This window comes from Aulostomus chinensis, chromosome 23 (genome assembly GCF_037954235.1).
Source record: "Aulostomus chinensis isolate RoL2024-O1b breed Wild chromosome 23, RoL_Achi_v1.0, whole genome shotgun sequence".
NCBI lineage: Eukaryota > Metazoa > Chordata > Actinopteri > Syngnathiformes > Aulostomidae > Aulostomus > Aulostomus chinensis.
The window spans coordinates 2,496,615-2,514,612 of NC_141342.1; the positions used below are offsets into that span (position 1 = coordinate 2,496,615).

The 17,998-nt window shown below is 40.5% G+C and overlaps 1 protein-coding gene across 8 annotated transcripts in view; it reads left to right on the top strand.

Moving 5' to 3' along the window:
• rbfox3a (RNA binding fox-1 homolog 3a) overlaps positions 1 to 17,514 on the top strand; it is a 661,616-nt gene extending 644,102 nt beyond the window's left edge. For 7 of the 8 annotated variants that reach the window (XM_086195768.1, XM_086195772.1, XM_086195771.1 and 4 more), the window contains one exon: positions 1,671 to 13,859. In XM_086195768.1, coding sequence (XP_086051894.1) covers positions 1,671 to 1,715 — 45 coding nt within the window. In that variant the 3' untranslated portion in view covers positions 1,716 to 13,859. Of the gene's footprint in view, positions 1 to 1,670; positions 13,860 to 16,543 lie in introns of those variants that run through there. The other variant, XM_086195774.1, reaches the window with a different exon arrangement.
• The last annotated feature ends 484 nt before the right edge of the window (positions 17,515 to 17,998 follow it).

Below are 17,998 nucleotides of genomic sequence, written 5' to 3' on the forward strand. Positions count from 1 at the left end.
TCCACCTCCATATACAGATATTGCTCCCCTTTTATTGGCGTTATGCATGACTTCCTATTTTCCTGTTTTGTTACTGTTAGTAGGCCGGTAGGTCAGTCAGTTCTACATGATAATGGGTGGTTTTAACCACTTGTATTTAGAATCTCTGCACTCATGACAAAGACAGGCTCAATGCTTTTGGACATTAGATATGATGAAATGCTATGAGAGATTTACAGTGCAATATTTGCATCACTTTTTAGGCAGTTTAACATTAAGTGTGTACTTTTATATGTACATAATTAATGATGGAATAGTAATAGGGGCAGCACAGGGATGCAGTGGTCAGCACTGTCACCTCACAGCAAGAAGGTTCCAGGTTCGAGCCGCGGCTCAGGCACGGGGTCTTTCTGTGTGGAGTCTCCATGTTCTCCCTGTTCCTGCTGGGTTCTCTCTGGTACTCCAGCTTCCTCCACAGTCCAAAGACATCAAGAGGGACCAGGTTAATCCAGACTCTAAATTGACCGTAGGCGTGGCTGGGAGAGCCAGTGGTTGTCTGTCTCTATGTGTTGGCCCTGCCATGGACTGGTGACCTGTCCAGGGTGAACCCCGCCTCTTGCCTGAAGGCTCCTGGGATAGGCTCCACCCCCCCCACGACTCTTAACAGGATAAGTGGTAAAAAAAATCACCCTGGACAGGTCTCCAGTCCATCACAGGGCCAACACAGAGACAGACAACCATTCACACTCACAGTCACACCTACAGTCAATTTAGAGTCTGGACTAACCTGGTCCCCTCTTGATGTCTTTGGACTGTGGAGGAAGCTGGAGTACCAGAGAGAACCCACACAGGGAGAACATGGAGACTCCACCTGAGCCAGGACTCGAACCCGGAACCTTCTTGCTGTGAGGCCACAGTGCTGACCACTGCACCACTGTGCCACCTTTTTTAAAAAAAAAAAAAATTATTTGACCCCAATTCGACATGTTTTTTTTGTTGTATTAATTTCCATTATTCTTTTCAGTAAGATGAAAAAAATATTCATTGTAAATTCCTCCAGTCGGAGTCTGTCTAGAGAAGCTTTGCTGTGGTTTACTTCCTGTCGGGAGTCAAACTGAGAAGGCAAACAAAGACGCAGCAGCATGAGACACCTAAATAGAGTGGTGCAGGCACTTCAACCAGGATTTTTCAAAAACATGTTGTGGCTCAAAACGCTTGAGCTCAAATTAAAAAAAAAAAAAATTATAAAATTAATATTTATATCAATGAGGGGCTCGGTTATAAAGGCTCATTTGGCTGCTGGTTGTGAAAATTATTGTTTCATTTCAGAGATATTAAAGCTTAGTTGAGTTTTTGCTTGAGGTGTCTCATCGGACGCCAGAGCTACAGTATGATGGTTATCTTTTACTGGCTTTCAACTTCTTCTGCTCAGACTTCCAGTAAAAAAGAGCAAAGGTAACTGGAGCTGTTAAGAATATAAAGAAATGGCATATGAAATAGCAACAATTTTTAAAAATTATACAGGACAGGGAACTGCCTTATTCACAAAATCATGCTCTATATCACAAAAGATGGGTTGAAAAAGGGAGGAATGTTTCTTTGGACAAAAGAGAAGCTTTTTTATATTAATAATTCAAATGAAGGTACTAGATTGGATACTGATTGGAGCTTTTTCATCTTTGATGTTGCAGGCTAGCCTTTACAGAGGAGGGTGCAGTCGCTTCACTCCCTACTAGAAACGAGGGAGGCACGCCCCCTTTTCCTTCCTCAGCAAAACAAACAAACAAACAAAAAGAGCAACAACACAATGAAATCACTAAATCTCCTCCCTCTTCATGGAAAAGTAAAAAAAAACTAAATGCTTCCAGGTGGCAAATGTAACCTTGAAACGCAAGAATCATTCTCAAGTTGTTTTCCCTTTGCCAACATTGTTAATTATGGATGTATTGTATTTATTTTTGGACAGTTTTGTCACACTGCGTTGAGTTGAATGTATTAGCATTGAAATGTCTGGGGGAAAAAAAGGCTATACAGTCAATGTAGGGGAAGAAAGTTTTTATTCTGTCTTTCTCTCTTTTCCTCTCTGAGTTGTTGGACTGTAACTCAGCTCCGTTGGGGTGGCCTTGTACGCTAGTTTTAATTCCACCTAATTTCCCCTTCCCTTTATTGTTTCAATTAGTCATTTCCCTCATATACATTAAGTGCAGTAATCTTCAGCAAATTCCAGTTTGAGCAACAAATTTCAAATTGGATTTATTAAGTAAATGATTTCACCCTGAGAGAACTGGCTCTATTTTAAGTGAGCCAATAACCGGAGCTGAGTTTCCGTCTGACTTAATGGGACTCTCAGAAGTGTTCAAGCCCAAAGAAGGTGAAACTGCAACAAAATGCCTACCAGGAAGTGATGCATAATGAAACGCGGGCAGTGAGAGGACCAGCATGATCTATTACTGAATGTGAATGCAGGAGGAAGTGATGTATAGCAGGGTGTGGAGAAAGAGCTATGGCAGCCATTGCAAAATGGGCAGCAGTGTGTTAGAGCCAATTGATTGTTGGCGTAGTGCCAGAGGCAGGAGATATCCCATTACTGCTGAATTGCTTTAAAGAAGAAAACCACATTATTTCCTCACGTTCCTCACTGCTTCATGTCTCCTTACGTCCTGCACATACTGAGCAATAATCCCACATTTGCTACACATATATTAAGAGAAATACTGACCAATATTTTTTGACCTCTTCATGTACAAGTGGGAGTGAGTGACCATCTTATTTGTGCTTTATTATTTACAAACATCATGTTAACATGGCATTAACCAGCTTGGCCACTGGGGGGCATCAAACAGATCAGACGCTGCTGGTGATGACAGCCCCCACATATCAGAGGTTTAAATAGCTGTGGCTTCAATCAACAGATAAATAGCAACATTAGCATTTGAAGTGCTTGTGTTCACTTGATGAATTTTTGTTCTATTTTATAGTCCCATTTTTTATTTATGTATTTATTTATTTTACCGTAACCAGTCGGTCGCTGTGTAGACGGGGTTTGGTATATTCAGTGTATTCCCACACTGATCCAAAAACACCAGGAGTTCATTAGCGGAAGGAAGTCAAAGCTGTTCTTAAAGGTACTGTTTGTAAGTTTGCTAACTGGCTTGGTCCTCATATTCATATAATAAGAATCAATAAAAGGCTACCTTCCCTAGCATGAGACAAAGGGGGGAGCCTACCAGTCGATTTATGCTCCAACACTCACCTTTGGTTGCAAGCTTTCAGTAGCGAGTGACAGAATGAGATTGCAAAGAATTTCCTCTGTCCTCCAGCTGCTGCACATTTATGCTACCGTCCAGTTGGACTAATACAAGATGAAATGATGGTGCATATTTAGCAAACTCACATATACTACATCTTTAGAACTGATGATTTACTCAAAATACATTAAATAAATCAAATCTTTGAAGAAAGATACAATATATTCCATGATTTATTTCATTTATTTAGATTTGTATTAATTTTTAGTGTTTTTGCCATTGAACTCTTCAAATGGGACTGCTTAAAATTCTAAAAGTAAATAACATTCAACCACAACTTTATCATGGCTGTATAGCAAGCTAGTTAAGGTTGAGGTAAATATCCTCAATCTCACTAATAAAGCTCTTATTGGCCAGTTTTATTGAAGTCAGGGAAAACAGCAGCTATCCTGCAGCTCCACCAAAACCTCCAGTTTTACAGCATCAACCATGTAAGTCACATGGAATCACGTTTTTTTGTGTTTATATGGCCCTTAATGTGCTTTACAGTGTTGCCTCATTCATTCATACTTTAACACACTGATGGCGGAGGTTCATCAGGAGCAATTCGGGGTTCGGTGTCTTGCTCAAGGACACTTTGACAAAGTCGCCATAAGAAACGGGGATCCAACAGTGACATTTCATTTACTTGATGGCCATGCTACCTCCCGAGTCATGCAACCAAAGGAACCATATCACGATTATTCTTGGAAAAGACAGAATCCTAAAAACTGAAATAATTTGGGAATCTGTCTCAGTTTACAGGAAACAAAAAACCTGTTGCATGCGGAAACTAAAAACAACCTGTCTCTAACTACAAAGTCTGGCATTTGTAGGAGAAGAAGACAGCAAAAGCAACTGCTTGTGTATGTGTATAAGATGCACTGGGAGAGAGAAATCATCACTAATTGATGTTGTGCCATGATCACGTTGGTCCTCTAGTCATCCCCTCTAGCAGAGCACTTCAAAATTCTGATCAGTTGCCACAGAATTGCACTTGAGTTGCAGGTACTTCAAGTTTATTCTGTTCAGCTGATTGACAGGGAGTGACTCGGATCCTAGAACTGTGATGCTCTTGCTGGTCCCTGTATGATAGTACAGTACTACATGCATTGGGTTGAAGTTTTAAGGGTTGTACACATGATTGAGCTGACGTTTTACATACAAAGTCAATGAAAATATGCATTTTGATGGAAGGAGAGGCATTCCACGCATTGCAGGCTTTGCGTGATGAAAACAAATTGAAAGTTTGATAAAAATCTGTTTGAAGACATGCGGTGAAAGCGTCACTGATGTCATGTTGTGGTAACAGAACATGGAAAAACAAGTCAATTGCTGCAGTGCAACTGGAAATTCAGCATAAATGGTCCCCACTGAGTACAAACCTGTCGTCCATAAGGATGTGGGAAAATGAAGGACTCGAACACGGGCATGATTTTTATTATTCTATTTTCTGTTCTTACCAGTTTGTAAGACAGAACCCTCTTACTGAGATAAGAGCTCATGCAGGTCCATCTAAGAGAACTAAAGAGAACTCTGCGCGAGCGGTTAGCAGTCCCTGCAGTGACACACAGCAATTCTCCTACAGTCCCAGGGCGACTCGCCCTGAAGTTCATTTTATCACGGTAAAAGAAACTCAGATTTAAAGTTAAAACACCAATTATATCCTTGAAGGTTCCCAAAATAATAAGTAGTATTTACACAACAATAATTTACCTCTTCTCTTTTTCCTGAGGAAAATGTTTGAGGAGGGGCGGACAAACACAAACATTCCTTTGACTGGAAATAAGCAGACCAAGTGCTACACATTAATACATAGGAGTTGATTTTAGTGCTCTGAGACAACTTTTGCATTTCTCTCAACAAAATAACATTCATAAATATTCTCTGGATGACATCCCGTTGCAAATGTCAAAGCTTTATGCTCATTTTGTTGGATGACCAGATTCAGGGTGACCACTGTGAATACATTTCTGTCCATTCATCTTCCTGAGAATTAATAAAGACCTACAGAAATGATATTGCTGCAAACATATAGCGTACCTCAGTCAGGGAACTGGTAATTTTGCTGTTTGTAGCTACAAATCATACATCAAAACAGTCAACATTAACGTACAGAGATGACAGCGTTAGTTTTGAAATGGCAGTTGACGATCATTATCATCCCCTTTTTACTTAATGGTTGGTATTAGCCAGATATATTGGCAAATTAATGGCCTTCCTCAGTGCACACACATGCCGCACAGCTTTAGGAGACGTGCTAAAAGCAATGCAGACAACACTCCCTAATGCACCCAAGCATTCAGTCCCCCACTTTCCCTCTCTCCCAGTACCATATACACAAAAACACACATCTCTCTCACCAGTAAATAGCATCAGTGCCTGCTGTGTGCGATGGGATCGTAAAGAGAGGGGAGTCAGTAGTGCAGGAAGAAAGGGAGTGTGAAGAGAAGCAGTAACCGAGGCAATTTACGCCACAGATTAGAGATAAGAGAGTTCAGTCAATAAGCACTGATCTCATTTGAAGATATACCAGACTGACTAGACTCACACAAACACACAAATTCACAGTCGCTGGTCTGGTGCTGTCACTGTTGTGTCTGTCGCCTGGCTTTCTTTGCTCTCGCTCTCTCGCTGTTTCCAAAGGGGATCAGTGCATTGTTACAGTCAATATGGCTTGACCAAAGCTCCAACACGTCGCCATCTTCTTCTTTACATGAACAAATAAGGCCTTCCCCTAACGAGCGTGGCCTCGAAAGACACTGAACCAAAATGTTCCACGAATCATTTTGCCTCACAGGGGCGGCATGGCTCAGAGGTAGAGTGGCCGACTCGCGACCAAAGGGTCGCTGGTTGGATCCTCAAGATACTGAACCCCTAATTGCTCCTGACAGCTCCAGGGCGAACCCCACCTCTCGCCAACTGTCAGCTGGAGTAGCCCCCCCATTCATATTTTTTTAGGTTTTTTTTGTTAATTTATATTATAAATGTTTTAAATTATGGATTTTATCATCGGAGAAGATAAAATCATATTCTTATTACATGAATAAACCATTAATAGTTTATTGTTTCTCATCACTGTTTTATCCACTGATAAAACATTAAAACCGTGGACAGGTTCCCGATTGAGTGTAATAAAAAGTCCAATTATAGATTCCCCACTCATGTGAATTCTAATGTTCAGTTTTTATTGAACATGTTTGAGGGAACAAATTGGTCTACTATCTTGGTGGTGCTGTTGAACTAAACTGGGTTTTCAGAGTGGTATGTAATATTTTGCCCTGCCTTTTCATATGAATTAAGGTGGCCTTATAGTTCTCATGGGGGAAGTTTGCATTGTACTCAACAGGAAACTGGTCAGTGGTTTTAATAATTTGGCTGACGGGGTATGTAGTAAGTGGCGTGTACCCTTAACCCCAACAGCTCCAGTGGTTCTGGGACATTCCTGCAAAATAGAGAAGTAATATCACATATTGCATTCAAATGTTCCATTAAAGTGATACTTTACAAAACTTTTATTCACCTTCCAAGTACTCAAAAATAGGTATCCTGAGCTCGCTTTTTTATCCCCTCCTGCATTACTGAGAATGCAGAAAGAGCCAGCCACGTATTATTAGCCACTGACAACTAACAACAGCTACAGCAAAAAAATAAAAAGCAAAACAGCCTGAAATCATCCATGAACCATTTCTCAAATACAGGTACTGCAGTATAATCCACATCTTTCTTAGCAGTAATCCACAAACACTTGGATTTGAGCTAAAAACAAACACTGACATTCTTGGACAGTTTTGCTTTTGGTTGGAGTCGGTGGCCGTGGGCAGTGCTTAATTTGTAAGTCATAAGGTACCGGAACGCGAAGTACATAGGACAGCTCAGGGGTGAGAGAGGGGCACAGGTCCCAGAACGTACACAGAAAACAACATACAAATGCCCACTTGCCATGATGTGGGACTTACAAGCCTCCATTTCAAATAATATCCATGGTATCAATGTTATGACGATAATTCACAGTTATTTAGCCTCCTCAGCGCAGCACAGGTGAGTGCCCACATCACCACAGGTGGGACTTCTACAGTCAGCAATTCGTTTCTCAACAGGTTGAACTTGTAAAACAAACAAAAAAGAGCTCACAATAAATCACACAAATCTTCCACTATTATTATTACGGTATTTACAGACTATTATTAGACGGTATGCTCACCATTTAGTTGTCCAAGACACCCCACATCACGTTAGACCCGGCTTGGCTAGCTAGAGGTGAACCAGGCTCGCTGTGGGGACGCTAGCCTCCTGCCCCGGCTTGGCTAGCTAGAGGTGAACCAGGCTAGCTGTGGCGGCGCTAGCCTCCTGCCCCGGCTTGGCTAGCTAGAGGTGAACCAGGCTAGCTGTGGCGGCGCTAGCCTCCTGCTGCAGCCGATTTTGATCGTCACCATGACCGCTGCAGCTGCCCTCGTCGCCACTTGTGGAGGCTTTTCTGACTCGTTTTAAGCGTCATGCGACTCTTCCTTCTTTTTGAAAAAACAGCAAATGTAACTGTCTTTTTGACATGTTGGCGTTGAAATAGTAACTGTTTATTTCCCCTCTGCTTGCTCCTCAGAGGCGGCGAATTTCGAAAGGTTATCTGTTTGTGTCAGGGGCGTGGCTTGTTGGCATCAGCGCGTCAACAGATCTCCGACTCTTTCAAATGACGTTGAATCTTAATAAACAACATGAAATTCTAAGGATTTGGTCTGTACATTTATCTATGCACATTATTGTTGTATTTTAGACATTTTTACAACGTTTTCATGTTTTGTTTTAATACAAGAGGTACCGGATCTGCCCAAATAAGTACCGAGGTACCGGATCTGCCCAAATAAGTATCAAACACAGGGAGGCCAAAATTCTTGTTCCGTCAGGATCCGGCTCAAATGAACCCCTGGCCGTGGGGCATTAGTAGCTTCACATTAAACATGTGGCTGGTTCTTCTTATATTCTCGAGGAACATCACCAATAATCAGCATTCACTTTGTAAACCATCTGTTAACAATTTGTTTTCAACAGTTATTGTACAGCTGCTCTTCACAAGCTATCATGATCACCTTCTAAAAGGCCTTTACAGAAAGAGATTTATCAAGGCCCTGGGCTTCCACACAGCTCTTGGAGTAAACTGTTAAGCATCTATCAACATTAACTAGACAGATTGATAATACTTTTTCATTGTCAATAATAGTAATAGTAATAGTAGTATTACTATTAATATTTTAAAAAATTCCAAGCCTTCCATTTAACCATTCTCCGTGGTCGAGTGTAAGATCATTTGACTATTTGACGTAACACTCCCTAATTGTCATGAACACACACGAAAGTTTATTTCAAGTAAATCCTTCATACGCTGCATTCAGAGATGTTATTTGCAGATGATGCTTTGATGAACTACAAATGTCCACAGGTACAAACTGTATCAGAGCACACGTTGCAGTGTAAGGCTCCAGTCTCCTCCTCCTCCTCTTTAGTGAAGAAGACTGTGTTTGAATTCGACCAAGTTGATGGTATAGTTCTTCTCCTTTATTTATTTTTTCCATGTCTGGTGTCAGATGACATTGTGCAGTATGATCAGGATTCATAAATACTATCCTAACCAGCAGTTACTACCAAGCTGTTACCCTGCGAATAAAAGCATTATTTTATGATCATTGAGAGACAGAAAATCCAGGTGAATGACAGCAGCTGTGCGCTTTATGAGCAATCACAGAGGAAAAAATGGTTGTCATATTCAAGAGCAGACACAAAGCATCTGGTAACACATATAAACGAGCTGAAAATGTGACATGTCACAAAACCAATTTCTTGCAAAACAACAGTCAACTGTGACATGTGCCTGCTTAGGAACAGAAATGTTTCCAGCGGATGGACATGCGGAGCGGTCGTCTGTACAAAAGCACCAAATCTCTCGGCAAAGCGGTGCCTTTTAGCTCCGTAGTGCAGGCACAGTTGAAAGGAGGCTAACTTTCTGAAGAATAATGGGTCAAATCTATGCCTCCCAAAAAGTTTCCATGCTTCTTTAATGGGGCAGGGCCTCAGTGGTTACCATGTAGAAACACAAATATATTATTTGGGTGGAACTGGTTCATAGTTTATGGAGAAAATATGTCTTTCTGATACGCTTCCGCTTCTCTGCCTCAACTCTCAGGGACTTGCAGAGTTTACCGAAGATTTAAATCCACTTGTTTATGAAGTGCTGGCTAACTGCTGGCTGCTACTTGTCATAGCAGCTCCACAGCTTCCAGCATTCAAGCTCGTATGTCTGAATCAGGAACAAGTGCAGCCTCTTAGCCCAGCTGAGTGTTTCCTAATGTCAGATGGTTTTCTTTGTTGTAGTTAGTCGCTGTGAGACAATTGGCTTGCTTAGTTATGTAGCTGACATTCTTGGTCCTCTCAGCTGCCTCAGTCAACCACATCAAAACAGCTACCTAATCTACTCTAATGGCGTTCCTCGTCAGGCATCAGGCTTAGCGGCTCAGTGTTAGTATTGTGAGCCGTTAGCGTTCGGCACGGCTCCCACTGGGCGATGTCATGATTGCTGAGCTCCCAGAGCTGGGGGATTTAACACAGTTGCTGCTGGCTACTTCTTCTTCTCTTGGTTTACTTGCGGATCGCTATGCTGTTGGCAACTGCAACAAGTCCCTCCCTAACTGTTCATTTTGGAAAAAAAACAAAATACAGAAGCAAACAGCAAATTTTAGACTTTAACTTGCATTCTACTTTACAATTACAACTAAATAAATCCAGCGAGAGTTTTATTTTAAAAATATACTGTATACTGAATTTTTTTTTAAAATTGTGTTATACTCTAACCATTATTGTTGCATGAATTTTTATTATTGTGATTGATTTGGAACAAATTCACTTATAATGGAACATGCACTCGTGACATATTTTCTCTAAAAGTTTACTTTTTCAGTTACCTGGATTCACGGCCATATTGGAGATATCAGTGATACAAAAACAACACAAATGTGTGTTGCTGAATGCAAAAAAAAAAAAAAAGAAGCAGATTGGAAAGAATAGGAAAGTTTAGAAATATGTTCAGAAGCTGCTAGAATGTAGAGAGAAGGGCCGAGCCACGGCGTTACACTGAAAATCTGCAGTTAATCGGTGATGAAGCTCCGCGTAAGCTGGCTTCTTCTACTTGGTCTGTGACAACCCAACAATTACGGCACCATTTTCACAACCTTTCATCATAAACTACCTCTTCTTTTTCACCAAGCTTGTCCACAGCTGTTAGAGCAGAATGAGGATATGCCAAGAATTCTAATGTGTGCATACGAATGCACTTTAAAATCAGCGTGAGCTAACGGTTGCTGCGTTTTTTATTTCTTTCGCATGACATAAAATTGTGTGAGCAAAGGTTCACCTAACAGCCAACCATAAACTCGAAAACACAGCATAATTACCCACCTTGGGCGCCAGTACGAAGGCTTGGTGCGTCTGTTGCATCACCGTATTTGCTTTGACTATTTTCAAGATGACCGACATCCGGATTGATGATCTTCTATGTAAACCCACTATAGAAGTCCAGCAGCCCGACTCCTCCACCAGCATGGTGGTTAATCTTGACAGTGAGAAAGCCAGCATGATGCGATGTGTGGTAACACATTTTCATGAAGTTCGTACAAGTACACACACTTACTTCAATATCATACTTCTCATCCGGTCCTGTGTGCTTTCAGCGATGATGGGATATCAACTGTTTTTATAACCATTCATGTAAATACACACCAAATGGTTTCTTTTCTCCGTCACTTTTCCTTCCATGCACTTTAAGATTTTTTAAAGTATGTTTTGTCTTAAGGTTCTTGTGTATCATAGAAAGAAGTCTAATAGCATAGTATTTATTAATCTGCTGTTTAGAGTAATATTAACATTAGATTCTCCTACTGAAGAAGAAAATATATATTAAAAGAATCAAAGTAAGATGTTCTTCTTTTTGTATAGTTCTAGAAAATAGCCACGTTTTATATAATAAGAAAAGGCTTTATGGCTGTGTAGATTTAGTTTCAATTCTATGTCTCTGTGTCTATATGGTCACATTACTGTGGTACGTTTTAGTAAACTGTAATTCTACTTCAGTCTGTAGCAATGTTTCCCAAATAATAGGGGTTTTCTTTTTATCTGCAGCCATTATGCTTAGTTTGGCTGTTTGAGTTTGTTCCAACAGAGAAAATGGAGAGCACAAGTTTAAACAGCTGTTTCTTGGTTTTATTCGAAATTGGATGAACAGTGGTCCTCCTTGTCTAAATCAGCCCATCCATTAACATTGAGGTGTGATGCCCCGAAAAACTACCAGCTAGCTGCAAACCACTTCCCCCCCCCCTTTTTTTCTCTGTCAATAACTCCTCATGACCACAAGCTTTCCACTCAACCTTCCACCTGTGCCCCCCCCAACTCTAAACAGCTACTTCCTGTATTGCATCATCATCCAGACCGAGCCACACATTTCAAATACAACTCATTGAACCTTCCAGTGACAAGAAAAGCAGTCACTTTTATGAACATTTCCTTATCCGACTTGTCCTGAGACAAAATTTATCTTAAATATTTAAATATATGTATATATTCTTTGGCTTCATTGTACCACAACTCAATGATAATCACGTCATAACCTGATATATTCAAGGAGCTCAGGCTCTGTTCAAAACATTAGCAACATCTTATGGAAGTGGATTTATACGATTTTTAAACGAATAAGAAATCTGCTGTAAAAAGGGACAAATACCTTGCGTGTCAACAGCTCAGGACACTGTATGTTGGGTGAAAAGACCTGGTTCGAAATTTGAAAGTCAGTGGACACATTAAAACTGATGAAGCTCCGCAATAAAGTCTTGTTCAGCCTGCCAAATCAGAATTTTGGTGTATCTGGATTCCGTGAATGTTGAATTTGGACGATCTAAACAGCCCAAAACTAGATGGAATCTGATTTAAGCAAATCTATCCCAAACCACAAGTGTGTTAAAATCTGATATGAATCAGACTTCGACTGTCTGGACGCTCAAATAAGATTTCAAAGTGTCTTTAGTGTAACTCACAACCTGCTTCATTGACATTTGACTGCTTGCGGAATACAAACAAAGACAAATATTAAAAAAAAAAGATGCATGACACAAAAGAGATATGCCTGCAAACTGAACAAGACCTTATTTGACTCGTCCCTATCCCTGATGTAGGGTGGTCTGATATCATCCTGCTAGAGTTGTCAGTACAACACAGCCAGGGTATCAAACATCAAACAGTGCATTTTGCAGGAATTAATTAAATTTGCAACAAAACACTGCAATCTGACAGACACTCCAAAGACAGAATGTGGCCTTTCTTTCCTGTTTCTGCTTCATTATATAAATTACTTTTTGCACTGCCTTCAGATTCAGAAAAATACACAAAAGCAATAAAAATCATACAATGGCAAAGTAATGACAGCAGAAAATCATACCAATTTGTCTGAGGTGGTTGTTTCACTGATATACTTTCTTTGGCTATATTTGCAGTCATAAAATGTAGAACAAAATTAATACACAAACTGAAATTATATATATAGATAGATAGATAGATATAGTATGATTTTGTTGATATTCAGTGTTGTTTATTGTTATTATTTGATATAAACTAAAAGATATTTAATAGAAATAAAGGATTTGAGTTTATTATTTCGTACTCATTTTTTCAGTCATTTAAGAATTTAACTACTAATAACTACCTGAAAGACTAAAAAAGGTGTGTAAGGTTTATTTGTCTTGTCGAGGTATTTTCATATACGACATAATCACCTTCACGCAGGCTAAGAACACGTAACGGTTCCTGCTTTGTAGAGGGGACGCTGCAGGCTTCCTGAAGAAGGATCATTCGTCCAAAACCAAGTACCTATGTCTCACTGCTGTGCTTCTTCCTTTTATCTTATATTAAAAAAAGAGTTCAATTTATTCATTCACTCATTTTCAGGCTTTTACCTGTTGTTTTAAATGATCTCCTCAGATTTAAATGTGTGTGCTGAGTGTCGGTTGCATTTCTGTGCTCCACCTCTCGTCCCTCCTGAGTGAGTTTGTCTTGCAGGAAGCCTCCGTGGGATTTAACAGACTTATGAATAGAACAGCTTCTACTATCACACAATCCGCAGGGAGCCAATTTAAAGGCCACATATTTTTCATAAAGCCATAGGATGACTTATCATTGCAATTTTCCAACACAAGGTGCAGCTGAACCGCATCAGCAATCTCCAGAGTGCTTTCACCGCTTGTTCACTGTATACTTTTTTTAAGGTTTTTGACAGTTTTTCAAATTTGTGCTCTCCTTTTTTTTTTTTTTTTTAACATATGGGTTTTTAGGACATGGGTTTTTAGAAGTTTGAATAAAAAGAAATCTGCGTTCTTGTTGTAAAATATGAATGATTTGTGTGACATTTTTTTAATTGTTTCTTTGTACATGATCTATTTATGTGGGTGATTATTTGATATGTGGTTTATTCTGAGAATTTTACAAAATCTTTTGTTTTGTTTTGTTTCTCTTTGTTTTGTTGGGTTTTTTGTTTGTTTTTTCTAACATATTCCCACTCTGGGTATGACGAATTGTCCTGATTAAGCAAACATATATACATATATATATATATATATATATATATATATATATATATATATACAGTATATACAGTATATACAGTGTGTGTGTATATATATATATATATATATATATATATATATATATGTATAAAATGTTTAACTGTTGATCCTGAAAACTCAATATACTTTTTCTTTAAAGAGACGCCTGTCAGGTTCATGCTTGTCTGCTACTCTCAAGGATACACACACACACACACACACACACACGCACACACAGTGATCAGGCTCAGAGTGATGAACCAGCCTCACAGTTCTTCGTCTTTTTTTTCCTGAGAACTTGGCGGTGATGAAGTAGTTTCAAATGTCACGCTCTTTTTCAGCTCACAAACAGCCAGGTGAAGAACAGGAAGGCAGGGGGCTGAATCTCTATTCTAATTTACTTCAGCAGGAGTTATTTGCCCAGAGTGATTAAAATCTTTGTCGTCAGAGCTTAACTTGAGGCTAAGCTCTGTGCTCTGCATCCTCTGTGTGTACCCCAACCCCAGCAGCAGTACCATCCCTCGCAAACATACCCTTCCTCTTTGTTCCTGCTGTTCTCTCTGCCTCTGAGGCTCCATCTCTGCAGCAGGCAGCCCTGATATAAAACAAGTGTGGAAAGGTGTGAGCGTGGTAGCCTGAGACCAGAGGAGGCCGTTATTGGCTGTGATTGGCGACACAGCGGTGCGGCTGCTCAGGTCCCGTCTCTCTGCCTGCCTCCGTTGAGGCAAGACTGGACAACTACAAAGTGATGCTGAATTTACAGTCGGCCTCTTCTGTTCTTGCCTCTGAAGATCCAACATCCCCCAAAACACACACACACACACACACACACACACGTCTATTTCTTCCGTCTCAACAACTCATCTCCCAGAATTAAAGAGGTTCTGTCAAGACGGAGTCTCCCAGGACAAAGGCAGCCTCTCTCCCTCTCCTTCACTCGTCCTCTTCTTTCTTCCTGGTTTACCTGATCGTGACTCTGCTGCTCATCTCTGTTGTGGCGACAATAAGGATTGTCCTGTAAAGGAAAGACTTGCAGTGTATAATTTGTGTCTCATTCCTACTGGCCAAAAAAAATGCAGACATTTGGCTTTTGTGTGCTGTGGAAACAGGTTTAATCTGCCTTGTTTCCCTGCTGTCGACATGATGGTTATCGGCACTGGCCAGCATTGGCGTGACCAAAAATCCTCAGTGAACATCAGGATTTGTCACAACAAGCGACCAGAGCAGCACACACACTGAGGCATTAGAAGCATTGTTAGTAGCGTGTGTGACTGTGTGTCATCTTGACTACGAATTCAGCCCATCTGCATTCAATCAGCGGAGCTCTAACATCAGTCAGTGATGAGTTTTCAAACCAGCTGGAGCAAAAAGTTCCCACAGACACACCACCACCGACCTCCAAGTGGCTTTCTGCTGTTGTGTTGGTTTGCGCTGCTCTCCAGTGCAAGGACTTCATTTGTCATGACGCACAAAGAAAAAACCAGAACTCTTCTCAGACTCCAAACAGGAATTGGATCAATCGACCCTCATCCGCAGGTTTAAGAAAGCCGCGTGTCCTTAGGTCCAGGCACTGAGATGAGAGTCGCATTTATAGAGGGATCCATCATCATGGAACAGGTGGCAGGAGAACAAAACTGGTCTCTAGAGAGATATCTTTACATCTTCCTTGTTGTTTGACAAATACTGATTTTGGATGAAGCTGGATTATGTCAAGTAGTTTGGATTTTTCTAGGATGTGTGTTTTAAGGCAGTCCTTTTCTTACCCAACACAGCCCTTGTGCTGTTCACACAGGTAAAGGTCATTTTGGAGAAACATTTGACTGCTTGTGGATTACTATTTGATTGACATCTGAGACTGCTGTCTCTACTGCCCCCCCACTAGCGTGCACTGCCAGCATAATGCACAGGGGGAGGAATAGGGAAGTGGATCTATCTGCTTGTCTGGCACCAAAAATGATGGACGACAAGTAAATTCCCCCCAAAAACTGCTGTGTCCCTTTTAAAATTACACATATGAGTTTACAGTAAGTTTGACAAGCAAGAAAACTAGATTAACTTCAGGACCTCTTCCCCTCTTTAGCGTCAGCGATGATATTTTTGTCAGAACCGTTCAGAAAGCAACCCTTGTGAAAAAGGAATTATTTCCTTCCACTTCTACCATTGTTTCAGGCATTCTAATCATAACCTGGTTTATGAAGTAGAAATTATTACAATATCAGTAAATATGCAAATCATTAATAATGTCATTTATTACATCTAGTTTAGATGCCTGACCATGAAGTGGAAAACAGAGATTTTTGACAAACCAAAGGACTCAGGCTGAAGATTGTCTCTCTGCTGTCTGTTGAAGCTGATATAAAACCACAGTGATCAAAGCTGTAAACTTTGTTCCTGATTTTATTTGTGCTTTGTGATTTTCCACAAACATTAATGTGTATCTCACAGTAATTGAGGCCTATTTGTTTGGTGAACACTGATTCTTCGTAATGATGATGCAGCTGTGTTGATGTAACCCTCTGATTTTTCTCTGCTTTTTCTTTTCTACTGTGAAGAAGAAATGAACGTATTTTACACATACTCAGAGTAATTTCCCCAATGTGGATGAATGTCTAATTTACACTGATTGCTTGTTCTCTCTTTTTTTAGTAAATAAAAGTCTAAAGGGATGAGTACAGATGGACATCAGCAAAAAAATGAGAAGAACAACGCGGAAGCAGAAGGACATTAAAAAAGATCAACTAAAACAAAAAGAGCAGATTTGTAAAAGGAGCCCTTCTATCAAGACGGAATGGGATCTGAGGATGGACGGAGGATGTTTCTGGGCCTGCTTGGAGGCCTGGGCCTGAACCATTGAGTCTGTAGTCGACAGGGAGGGGAGCCTGCTGGCTCCACCCCCTGAAAAACAAGCCTTGCTGAGTGGAAGAGACCAATTAGACTGGTCACCATAAAACATTTTATTTTTGTAAAATTTTTTATGTTTATGATTTACAAAAAGACTAATGTACGTATTATATATTATATGTGTGTAACATAATAGGTATGTTTAAAAAAAAAAAAAGAAAGAAATGTGTCTTTGCAATTTAGAAGAGGGGGTGAAGTGAAGAAATGCCAGTTTCTCCCCCATCTTCTGATTGTCTCCCACCGCACTCCACCCATCATCCCCAAAACTCTCTGCTTCGGGAAGCAGGAGTGTTGGGAAAGGTGAGATCCTGATGGGTGTGTGTGTGAGCAGGTGTGTGTGTAGAGAGAGAGAGGTGGCAATAGCTGGTCCAGCAGACATGTCCTTCTATGATGGATAGATGAGGTAGACTTCAGATAATGAAGGGCTTTCTGAGCCTGTGTCTTCCACTGATGAGCTGCACCGCTGTAGTGGCCAGTCTTTTCATGTTGTAGAATAGAAAATAGAAGCATCTCAATGAATTAGTGTCCCTACATTGGTGTGTACGCAGAGAAATAGGAAATGGACGGAATGACTCTTGCGCACAGCTTCAGAGAGCAGTGAAGGGTGAGTGAGTGGGTCATGTCTGCTGGAGGCGCTGCAGCCCCCCCTCTCCCCCAGGCATCACTACCAAACATGTCATTGTGGTGTTGTGGTTGAGGTGGCTGTGCTGTGTAGTGAACTGCTTTTGTACATCATGTTGGGTGGGGGCGGGTGGATCAGGCAGTCCGAAGGAGCAGACAAATTAGAAACATGGGAACTGTCTGCTTTGAAGGAGGGACGACGAGATCACATGGGGGGGGGGGGGGGGCAAAAAAAAAGCCCTAAATGAAGTTGAAAAAAAGGGAGAAAGTTTTATTAAGAGTCTCTTTAATCCTTTCTATTTATATGGATCTCTACTTTAGTGACATCCTTCTATATTTAAACGTTGTACTAATAACATGCTGTCAGGCATGGTCGAAGAGTCAGTTGTAGCCATTTACTAATGTTGTATTTATTGTATTACCAGTAAGAAGAAACACATTTATATATGATTATAGATATATCTATTTGTGATCTGCAACTCTTGAGCATAAGTTTGCCTTTGATTTTCAACTTTCATGCAGGATTCAATGCACTGTCGACGTATGATGAGGTTTCTACTCGTGTGATGTTTTATTCTG